The 11,278-nt window shown below is 51.9% G+C and overlaps 1 protein-coding gene across 3 annotated transcripts; it reads left to right on the top strand.

The window, feature by feature from the left end:
- The first annotated feature begins 201 nt into the window (after positions 1-201).
- Positions 202-5,478, top strand: MEX3B (mex-3 RNA binding family member B). 3 transcript variants are annotated; one of them, XM_021098869.2, is made up of 3 exons: positions 202-527; positions 1,730-1,815; positions 2,644-5,478. In XM_021098869.2, exons 2-3 carry the CDS (start codon positions 1,755-1,757, stop codon positions 4,089-4,091), a joined length of 1,509 nt encoding a protein of 502 aa, XP_020954528.1. In that variant the 5' UTR covers positions 202-527; positions 1,730-1,754; the 3' UTR covers positions 4,092-5,478. The 3 variants fall into 3 exon arrangements, with proteins under 3 accessions (XP_020954528.1, XP_084823090.1, XP_020954527.1); XM_084966964.1 differs by having other exon boundaries at positions 202-806; XM_021098868.2 differs by lacking the exon at positions 202-527 and having other exon boundaries at positions 1,220-1,815.
- The last annotated feature ends 5,800 nt before the right edge of the window (positions 5,479-11,278 follow it).

Raw genomic sequence — 11,278 nt, 5'->3', positions numbered from 1 at the left:
CCATTCCTGCCGGCCGGTCCCGTCGCACCCTCCCTCCGCCGCTACCCCCACCCGAGAAGCGCACAAAGAGCGGCTCGGCGGCGAGCGCACACCTCCCGTTGGGGCGGGGCCGCGGGAGGGGCCGGTGCACTCTCCCCTGCGCCCGCCTTAAAGGGCCCGTCCGCTCCTCGCGCTCACTGCGCATGCCCGACCGTGGGGCCGGGAGGGACCGGAGAGCAGCCGCCCGCTGGAGATATGGCCGGCGTCCTCGCGGTATCGGGGCGGCGCTCGTACGCGTGTCAGCACCCGCAGGGTCTCAACTAGCGCACGGGGCAAGTGCAGGACCCTCGCGCAGTGCATTCCAGACGTTTCGGGCGCCTGGGCGAGCCAGGGCCGGCCTGAAGACAGTTTCTGGGCTTTCTGATCCTCAGTTTCGAGGCCAGTTGGGCCAAGTGCTGCCCAAGAGGACGGAATTGCGGGCGCGCGCGCGCGCACGAGCGGCGATGCGGACGGGCGTATGCCTTTGTGTCTCCCGTGCTCCGGTGCAGGTGGGCAGCCCACGCCGGGAGCCACTTTGCCAGTGAGCACAAGGAGCTCGAGACCTGCTTTTCGTGTCTGAGAGCTCGTACCACCCTTCTAGGCAGACAATAGACTCTCTCCCAGTGGCATCTTTGGCTCTAGGGGTGGTTTATTTGGGGACACTAACGGGACTTCCTAAGGACCGCTCTCTTAGAGCCGGGCCCCTGGCATCAGAGTTGGGCGCGTTTTCTTAATCTGGCGGAGGAGGAGACCTGGGGACTGTGACCGTCCTCGGCTGATAGGTACAGGCAAGTGTCCCGAGCCTGCCAGTCCCGCATTAGACAACAAAGAGAGGCGTTAGCGGCGGCGGGGGAGGGGCGCGGCCGGGAGGAGGACGGGGCGGGCTGCGGCGAGCGCGGGAGTGGGGGGGCCCTCGCTCTCCGATCGCTCAGCCTGCGGCCTCCGCCCGCCCCCCGGCCCGGCGCGCGCCAATCGCCTCCCCCAGCGATAGTGTCAGTAGCATTGTAGTGTCAGCTCCCGCCGGTGACGTTGCGCCTCCCTCGTCCCCCTCCGGAGCCGTCTGGCTGCAGAGGCTCAGTCAAGAGGCGGGGAGGAGAGGAGGAAAAAGCGCTGAGTGAGGGCGGGCGGGCGGGCGGGAGGGAGGGAGTGGAGGAGCCGGGGAGGGGCTCCTTAAAGAAACGCTGCTGTCGCTCGCCTGCTCGCTTCTCGCTCGGCATTGTGGCTAGCCAGCCGGGCACTCGGGGGGCACGCGCGGCTGCCGCTCGAGCTCTGCCCCCACCCCACCCGCCAGCAGATCTGGGGTGGGGACCCAGGCGGGGGCTCCTGCAGCCACAGCCGGGCGCGGACCGCGAGGAGCGAACCACTCTTCCCGGCGCCGAGAAAGGAGCAACGGAGCCCTCTGCAGCCAGCCAGCCTCCCCGCCCCTGACCACTCGCTTCCCGGCTGCCTTTGTGGCCGCAGCTTCCCGCTGCCGAGCCGTGGGCCGGCGGGGGTGCGGTGCGCACGGCCGAGCGATGCCCAGCTCGCTATTTGCAGACCTGGAGCGCAACGGCAGCGGCGGCGGAGGGGGAGGCGGCGGCGGCGGCGGGGGAGGCGGCGGTGGCAGCGGTGGGGGAGAGACCCTGGATGACCAAAGAGCCCTACAGCTCGCGCTCGACCAGCTCTCCCTGCTGGGGCTGGACAGTGACGAGGGCGCGTCTCTGTACGACAGCGAGCCGCGGAAGAAGAGCGTGAACATGACCGAGTGCGTGCCAGTGCCCAGTTCCGAGCATGTCGCCGAGATCGTGGGGCGGCAAGGTGGGTCTGGCAGGGATGGGCAGCTGGAGGTGAGAGGGTCTCGGGCCACCGCCCCGCGGGGAGGGCGGGAGAGGGATCGAGACCCGTGGCGCCGGTGAGCCTTGAGGAGAGAGGAAGAGCCGCGCGATGGGCCGGCGCCCCAGACAAAGAAAGTGCAGGCAGCCTGTCTCCCAGAGCTGCGCCGCGGCCACGGCGGGATGCACTTTCTCCAGCGACAATCACTGCCTTCTCCCCTAGCGCCCCCCACCCAGCCCACCCCGAGAAAGAGAATTTAAATATAAGATGCTTGGGGGAGGGGGCCTTTGATCGGTCCTTTGGGAGGGGGGAGGAGGAGGAGTGAGCATCGGATGGGAGGAGGATTCTGGATTTCTGCAAAGCGGAATGGAGCCCAGAGAAGGAACAATGGGTCCCGGGACTACCCTCGCTTCCCACCAGTCCCCCAGGGCTAGAGGTCTCTGGTCCCGCCGCCTTCCCCGAGAACCCCTTTGCCCGGTCTTCAGGGCGGACTGTGCGCAAGGCTGGTCCCAGCGGCATCCCCCCAGCTGACTTTTTCTGGGATTCTGGGGTTTGGCTCGGGACGACTGCAGTCACTGGGGGAGGGCTGGGTAGCCAATGGGCTGTTCCTCGAGCGTCTCGCGGGTGGAACCCGCTTCCCAGCCCGTGGCGCGGCCCAGGGTCAGTGAGGGAGCCGCCCCCTTTCCGCCCATCGCGTGTCCTGCCTTGCCGCTGCCCTGGACGCGGGCTGTCCCAGGTCTCCGCGGTTTACCCCGGGATAATGGGCGTGTCTGTCTGTCTCTCCCACTCCCTCCCCTGCACCCTGGCTCCCAGGTTGTAAAATCAAAGCGCTGCGGGCGAAGACCAACACTTATATCAAGACCCCGGTCCGTGGGGAGGAGCCTGTCTTTGTTGTGACGGGCAGGAAGGAGGATGTGGCCATGGCTCGGAGGGAGATCATCTCTGCCGCGGAGCACTTCTCCATGATCCGCGCCTCGCGGAATAAGAACACGGCGCTCAACGGCGCGGTGCCTGGGCCGCCTAACTTGCCAGGGCAGACCACCATCCAGGTGCGGGTGCCCTACCGCGTGGTGGGGCTCGTGGTGGGGCCTAAGGGAGCCACGATCAAGCGCATCCAGCAGCAGACGCACACGTACATCGTGACGCCCAGCCGCGACAAGGAGCCGGTATTCGAGGTGACCGGCATGCCTGAGAACGTGGACAGAGCTCGCGAGGAGATCGAGGCGCACATCGCCCTGCGCACTGGCGGCATCATTGAGCTCACAGATGAGAACGACTTCCACGCCAACGGCACGGATGTGGGCTTTGATCTGCATCATGGGTCCGGCGGGTCCGGCCCAGGCAGCCTCTGGAGCAAGCCCACCCCCAGCATCACGCCCACTCCCGGCCGCAAGCCCTTCTCTAGCTACCGCAACGACAGCTCCAGCTCGCTTGGCAGCGCCTCCACAGACTCCTACTTCGGCGGGGGGACCAGCGGCAGTGCAGCCGCTACCCCGCGCCTGGCGGACTACAGTCCCCCCAGCCCTGCGCTCAGCTTTGCTCACAACGGAAACAACAACAATGGCAATGGATACACCTACACCGCGGGGGAAGCTTCTGTGCCTTCCCCCGACGGTTGTCCTGAGCTACAGCCCACCTTCGACCCAGCTCCCGCCCCACCACCTGGGGCGCCTCTTATCTGGGCCCAGTTCGAGAGATCCCCGGGAGGCGGACCTGCAGCTCCCGTGTCCTCTTCCTGCTCTTCCTCTGCATCTTCGTCTGCTTCGTCCTCCTCCGTGGTCTTTCCCGGGGGCGGCGCCAGCGCACCCTCCAATGCCAATCTGGGGCTGCTGGTGCACCGCCGGCTGCACCCGGGCACCAGCTGCCCGCGTTTGTCGCCACCCTTGCACATGGCCCCGGGGGCGGGCGAGCACCACCTGGCTCGCCGGGTGCGCAGCGACCCGGGCGGAGGGGGCCTGGCTTACGCCGCGTATGCCAATGGTCTGGGAGCGCAGCTGCCCGGCTTGCAGCCGTCGGACACATCTGGCTCCTCATCGTCGTCCAGCTCCTCCTCCAGCTCTTCATCCTCCTCCTCCGGGTTGCGGCGTAAAGGCAGTCGCGACTGCTCCGTGTGCTTTGAGAGTGAAGTAATCGCCGCATTGGTGCCCTGCGGCCACAACCTCTTCTGCATGGAGTGCGCCAACCGCATCTGCGAGAAGAGCGATCCTGAGTGCCCGGTCTGCCACACCGCGGTCACTCAGGCCATCCGCATCTTTTCTTGAAGGCAGCGCGCGCGCTCGCCTGCGCGCACCACGCGGGGGAAGGAGGACTCGCTTCCCTCCATCCTCACTCCCCAGCGCCTCTCTGCCTACTCGGTGCCCCACCTCCTCCTTCCCCCCTGCTCACACTCCTGAGATCCGAAGAGGAGCTTGGAAAGCTGTAGTATCCGCTCATTTTCTAAAAATTTTAATTTTTAAACAAAGGAACTTGCCAGGATATCTGCATCAAGAGTACTGTAGCCTGGGAAACCTCTGAACCACCTGAAATGCATGCTCTATAAATAATAGAATCGGCGACATTCTAGTAATGATAGTTTTTACACTGTACTTAATAGGAAGCTTCCAAAAGAAGAAAACCCCACGTTTTCCATTTTCTTAAAGTAGGAAAAAAATGAACAATAATTATTATGATGAAGATGATAATAATAGTGCTATGGGATGTGTGGACTGTTTTAGTGTGTTCCCCTTTGTGGCTGGGTTCCTACGATGCTTATTATAGAACACAGTGGATCCTTTTTGAATGTTCGTGGAAGGGCCAGGAGTTCCTGTGAAACCAGGATACTGCAGCTTTATTAAAGTTAAAGAAACTGTAACATATCTCTTATATATTAAAAACGTTTAAAAGTTTTAAAGAGAAATTGCATTAATACAGATTGAAGTATTTTATTCTTTTTTGACTTGAAAAATTATATTTCATATTGCAAAGATGTTTACAAGTATTTTAATTTAAGTTCAGTGAACTTTTTTGTAGCTGGGTTAAATCTTTTTATTTTAGTATGGCCTTATGGCAAAGAACACTGTATTATTTTAATAATCACACAATTGTGACGGAATTACAAACCATAAAATGTGTAATGTTTTGAACAGTATTCTGTTGGGATGGAGATTTTATAGGTTCAGACAAATCTTCTAGATCTGCTTCACCCAGCATATTTTCTATTCAGTGATATAAAGCATATTTTATTCTATATTATTACAAAAAACGGAAATGTATAAACATGTCAAAAGGAACTGTTGATGCTTTCTAACATTTGTATAAATAGAATTCAGTGCAAGTTACAAAAATTCTGTTGCACCACTATAGTTTTAGTATTTCTATTTTAATACATTTGTTTACCACTTGTTTATGTATATGTAGGTGATGTTACTTGAGCTTAAATGTACTTTACTGAGCAAAGTTTAAAAAAACAAAGTATATTTTATTTTATGATAAAGGGCCTTTAACCTCATGGTCAAATACTAATATTATATTTGCTGAGACAAGATTTGAAATTGTATCAAGAGTTTTATTTTTCTGACATTTAAAGTTCTACATAATAAAGGTAAAACTTAAGTAATGGTGCTACTTCATTTTTTAAGTATTTCTATATAAATAAAATATTGAAGAAAATCTACCTTGTGTGGTGACTTTATTTATTTTTTATTATTATTATTATTTTTTAGGTCTACCTGTGTAAGGAATCACTTAAGAGATTAGGTAGACTTTTCACTCTTAAGTGAATTGAAAGATACAGTTTCCAGGCATATTATATCAGTATTTTATCAATAGAATGGACTTTCAAAGGAGATTGGTGTTGTGGTTGGTTGGATAGTTAGGCCATAGGTAACTGTTTATTTTTAAATTGCAAATATTTACTGAATCAGAGCAGACTTCACCATTAGATATTGTGGGCACACAGTGCCTAGGATTCGTGATACTTTTAGGGGATCTGGACACTGCTTATTTAATTTCTTTTAAAAGTAGAAGAAGAAAACCCAAAAGGAATGAAAATACTCAAAGGAAATATCTTAATTTTCAGGCCTGCAAAAAACCTATTCAATTTTGCCTAACACGCCAAGAAAACAAAGTACTGAAAGTTATATCAAAAATCATTTTAAAGAGTTCTCTGGGTGGCTCAGTGCTGCTGTGGTACAGGTTCGATCCCTGGCCCCACAACGTCCACCTGCCCTGGGCGTGGCCAAAAAATTTTTTTGAAAATAATATTATAATGGTTATAGCACAGGAAAATCTACTCCAATAGTTTGTAATACCTATATAGGAAAAAAGAATGGATATATTTCTTTATATAACTGATTCCCTTTGGTGTACTCCTGAAACTAATCACATTGTAAGCCAACGATACTCCAATAAACTTTTTTTTTGCTTTTTGTTGTGTGTGTGTGTTTTTTCAGGGCCACACCTGCAGCATATGGAGGTTCCCAGGCTAGGGGTCCAATCAGAGCTGTAGCCACTGGCTTGTATCACAGCTCACGGCAACACCAGATTCTTAATCCACTGAGCGAGGCCAGGGATTGAACCTGAAACCTCATGGTTCCCAGTCGATTTCATTTTTGCTGTGCCACATGGGAACTCCCAAAGCTCGAATGAAATTTAAAAAATGTTTTGAAGGAGGCAGGAGCAAAAGTGCCTAGGGCCCAGGAAAGTCATAATCCCACCCAGCAAGAGCCCCTGACTCTAGGGGCCCCGAGGGCTGTGCTTGCTCTTGTGAGTTTCAGCTGAAGGTCACTTCCTTGGGGGAAGCCCAGAGGTGGCAGTTTCTGCTTGCCGAGGACCTGGCTGGATTTGAGAGCTGGTCTTAATAGGCTTCTGCCTGCAGGGCGGGCTAATTGCTGTTGACAGGCTGTGGGTGTTAACTGTTTGTTGTTGTTCGAGAGAAGTTTTTGTTTGTTTTTGGCAGGCTACACCTGCTCCCTAGCAGTGGGGCTTTGTCAAGGGATGGAGCCAACTTGCTTTTACTTGACCCGAACTCTGCCTTCTGGAGAGTATTTAGGAACGACCAGGCCATGCCACTGAATTGCCAGCAAACTTCCTGGCTGAGTTCTCCCTGGAGAACTGGGTCTGCCTGGAATGTGGCAGGCTTTCATTTTAATCTCTGCTGATGGGTAACATTTAGCAGGTGAGCCCAAATAGTAGAGGCTATAATATATATTGGCAGTTCCTCTTTTCCCCTTTGTATTCATCTTTATTTGTCTGGAAATTCAGTCACTGCCTACATCATTGCTCCTGATTTGTTTGGTTTGCATGATTCTGTGCAAAGGCAGGAGACAGGACTTTGGGGTGGGAGGAGAAAAAGGAGTGGCCCTGCTTGGGAAATTTCTAGCGTCATCTTCAATTCTAGAAAGTTGCCAGGCAGTGTTAACCCCGCATTTTTCTTGCTCTGTCAAGGACTGGACATTAGCTGAGGCCTGCCGAAGGGCCATATTACAGTCCAATCCCTCCCTTCTTTCAGCCGTTTGAGAGTGCCTAGAACAGAACCAACAGTCTTTTTGCACTGTCTTCTTTAGAGATGCAGCTTTGTTAGAGTTCCCATCGTGGTGCAGGGGAAACGAATCCGACTAGGAACCATGAAGTTCCGGGTTCGATCCCTGGCTTCTCTCAGTGGGTTAAGGATCTGGCATTGGCATTGCCCTGAGCTGAGGTGTAGGTTGCAGATGTGGCTTGGATCCGGTGTTGCTGTGGTGTAGGCTGGCGGCTGTGGCTCCTATTTGACCCCTAGCCTGGGAACCTCCGTATGCCGCAAGTGTGGCCCTCAAAAGCAGGGGCGGTGGGGGGTGAGATGCAGCTTTACTTTTTTGTTTTAGCAGAATGATTTCAGAGAAGGCAAGGAAAAATCAAAGCCTTGATTGGTTGACTTTCTTATGGGCTCTTGCTCACTGAGATTTTTTTTGTGGTCCATATGCTGCTTTGGAAAATGAAAAAAGATCATATTTTGAGGCTGCTGACATAGATGGCCTATGTTTCTTGGCAGTGAGAAGTCCCCTTTGTTGACATGACGTTTGGGGATCTATTATTAATAAAAGTGGGCTTCTTGAAAGAGGAGAGAGAGTTTTCAACCACTGCAGAGGGGCTCTTGTCACCAGCAGGGCTGGCTCTTGTCACCAGCAGAGGGTGTGGACACCTGCTAGTGCCATTAGATGGCATTAACTTTTGATCCAAGGGAGGCCTTTCGTCCCATCCCTCAGGTCCCCCAAATCACAACTATGGGGTGGCCCCTGGCTGTGGTGGTGATGCTTCTCCAGCTGGAGAGATGAGAGGTACCACTTTTATGCCCTGCAACTGCCAACAGCTTCCCTTTCTACTTCCTGCTACCCCTCTGAAATCTGTCTTTCTGAAGCAACAACACATCAGCTAACACACATCTCTGCCTTGAATGACCGGCCCATGTTTCCTCTCTTTAGGTGGACTAGTGGTTCTCAACTGGGAGTGATTTTGCAAACCCTCCCTTGCCCGATTTGGCAATCTCTGGAGACATTTTGGGTTATGAGGACTTGGAGTGGTGCCACTGGCATCTAGTGGGTATCGTGGCCAGGGCTGCTGCTAAATATCCTACAAAGCACAACAAAGAATTATCCAGCCGGGGTTGAGAAAGCCTGGTGAAACATCAAATGCTATCACTTACATGTGGAATCTAAAAAAAGGACACAATGAACTTCTTTGCAGAACAGATACTGACTCACAGACTTTGAAAAACTGATGGTTTCCAAATGAGACAGGTTGGGGGATGGGGGGATGCCCTGAGGGTTTGGGATGGAAACGCTGTAAAATTTGGTTGTGATGATTGTTGTACACCTATGAATGTAATAAAATTCATTAAGTAATTAAAAAAATATAAATGATTTACAAAAAAAAAGAAAAAAGAAAAAGAAACCCTGCTGTAGACAGAGCAAATGTATCTTCCCTGCTGTTTTTTTTTTTCACTGCCTTGAAACGGGTGATATTGTTCTGACATTTAAATGCAGAAAGCTTGACCCTCAGTGGTGTTCTGGGATTGCCCACTCCCCAGGGTAGCGCTACTGATAACAGGAATATTGTGGGCCAAGCCAAGCTGATGGGTAAGCACAGGAGGTCAGAATTAAGGAAATCTCTTTTATTCGCCAGAGAGTGATAGATTGCACTCAATGAATAATAATGTTTGCATGGACTATTCAACATGCTTTCTTTCCCATTCTCTCCTGTGAGCCTTTCTACAGCCTTAAGGGAGAAGCTACGGAGATTTTACTGTGCCTATTTGTAGCAAAACACAAACCCTCAAAAGGCAGCCCTTCCAAACTCAGAGCTGGGTTTTCGAGCTCTCGCTTTCACTCTTTCTGCCTCGTCAGGCTGCCTGTAGCTCTGAGACAAATGTACAGATACATTCTAGAGATGGATCTGTGCCAGCATATCCTCCTTCCCCTTGTCCTATTTCATGGGTCCCCTTTATCCTATCAGAATTGGCTCTGGGGAAAAGCTCTGTTATCAGTCAGTGAATTTTATGCTTTAAGTGATCCAGAGCCTTTATCGCTTAAGCCTTATCTTTCCAAGAAATATGAACGAATTTGCTCCATCTCGAGGGGGGTTTGGGCCTGCTGGACAGTGGAATGCTGGGAGTAATCATCCTTAAAGCTTTGGGGTGGGGGGCAAGCTACCTTGGGGAGAGATGAGATTTGTATTGGCTGCCCTTGCTCTTTCTCACCTGCAGACTTCAGGAGTGTCCCCTCCTCAGCTAGGGTGCAAGGGCCCTTCTAATGCTGAGTCTTGTCTCCCATTTGCCTTCTTCCCTCTGCCGACCCACTCAAAACCTGACCAGGGGAGTTCACGTCGTGGCACAGCGGTTAACGAATCCGACTAGGAACCATGACGTTGAGGGTTCGATCCCTGCCCTTGCTCAGTGGGTTAGGGATCCGGCGTTGCTGTGGCTGTGGCGTAGGCTAGCGGCTACAGCTCTGATTCAACCTCTAGCCTGGGAACCTCCATATGACGGCGTTGCTGTGGCTGTGGCGTAGGCTAGCGGCTACAGCTCTGATTCAACCTCTAGCCTGGGAACCTCCATATGCCGAAGGAGCAGCCCAAGAAATGGCAAAAAGACAAAAAAACAAACAAACAAAAAAACACAAACCTGACCAGTCCTCCTGTATAGCACAGGGAGCTACATTCAGAATCCTGTGATAAACCATCATGGAAAAGAATGTGAAAAAGAATATATGTGTAACTGAATCCCTTTGCAGTACAGCAGAAATGAACACAACATTGTAAATCAACGGTACTTCAGTTTAAAAAGAAAGAAAGAAAGAAAGAAAAGTGCTTAAAGTGCTAAGGTTTCTCTCCCCCCACCCCCCACCGTCAAGGCCAGCCTGCTTTCCAGGAAGAGGAGCGAGAGAGAGAATTATCCTGGAGCAGCAAATGTCAGGGATGATCCCTGTAGGTCAGTGAGCACTCACTCTGACCCAGGCACCGTGCTGAGGGTTTTATACTAACCTAACCCAGTGGGGTAGGTCTGAATAAACCCATTTCAGAGATAAGGAAACTGAGTCAGGGGAAGTTAAATGACTTACCTCAGATGACACCATCCATAAGCACTGAACCTAGGAGTCCAACTTGAGTATCTAAATCCGAAGCTCCTGTCTCTACCACTTGAGAAAAAATGATTTTTATAGGAGATATTTTCAGAAAAAGCAAGCGCTCATTCATTACAAAATAGTCAGCCATGGGAATGATGTTCCTTTTTTCTTCACCCCTGCACCCAAGGCATGTGGACATTCCTAAGCCAGGGACTGAATCAGAGCTGCAGCTTCAACCTATGCCACAGCTGCAGCAACGCAGGATGCAGGACCCTTAACTTGTTGCACCACAGTGGTACCTCCTATGATGTTATTTTCTTTTTCCTTTTCTTTTTCTTTTTTTTAAATTTTATGGTTGCACCCATGGCATATGGAAATTCCTGGGCTAGAGATTGCATCTGACCTATCATGGAGCTGTGGCAGTGCAGGATTTTTTAACTCACTGTCCTGGGCTGGGATTGAACATACACCATCCGACCTGAGCCCCTGCAGTCAGATTCTTAACCCACTGTGCCAGAGCAGGAACTCCTGATGTTCCTTTCTTTCCTTTTTAATTTTCTTTTTACTGCTGCACCTGCCACATATGGAAGTTCCCAGGCTAGGGGTTGAATTGGAGCTGCAGCTATGCCACAGCCACAGCAACACCAGATCTGAGCCACATCTGTGACCTACCGCAACTTGCAGCAACACCTGATCCTAACCCAGTGAGTGAGGCCCGGGATTGAACCTGCATCCTCACGAACACTATGTCAGGTTCTTAATTGGCTGAGTCACAATGGGAACTCCTGATGTTCCCTTCTTAATGATAAATGTAATGAACCTGAAAAATAGAGCAGGGCTCAGTTGCTACAGTGACCCCAGGACACACAGCA

This window comes from Sus scrofa, chromosome 7 (assembly GCF_054392235.1).
Source record: "Sus scrofa isolate SSC_HxYL_T2T_F1_AM1 chromosome 7, Sscrofa_HxYL_maternal_Yorkshire_Landrace_v2.0, whole genome shotgun sequence".
NCBI lineage: Eukaryota > Metazoa > Chordata > Mammalia > Artiodactyla > Suidae > Sus > Sus scrofa.
This window is presented reverse-complemented; position numbering and strand designations above follow the sequence as displayed.

Excerpts from the sequence above, each read along its gene's own strand:
- MEX3B (XM_021098868.2), top strand. The coding sequence starts at position 1,533 with ATGCCCAGCTCGCTATTTGCAGACCTGGAGCGCAACGGCAGCGGCGGC. Across the intron at positions 1,816-2,643 it reads CGAGATCGTGGGGCGGCAAG|GTTGTAAAATCAAAGCGCTG; the intron begins GTGGGTCTGGCA and ends CCTGGCTCCCAG.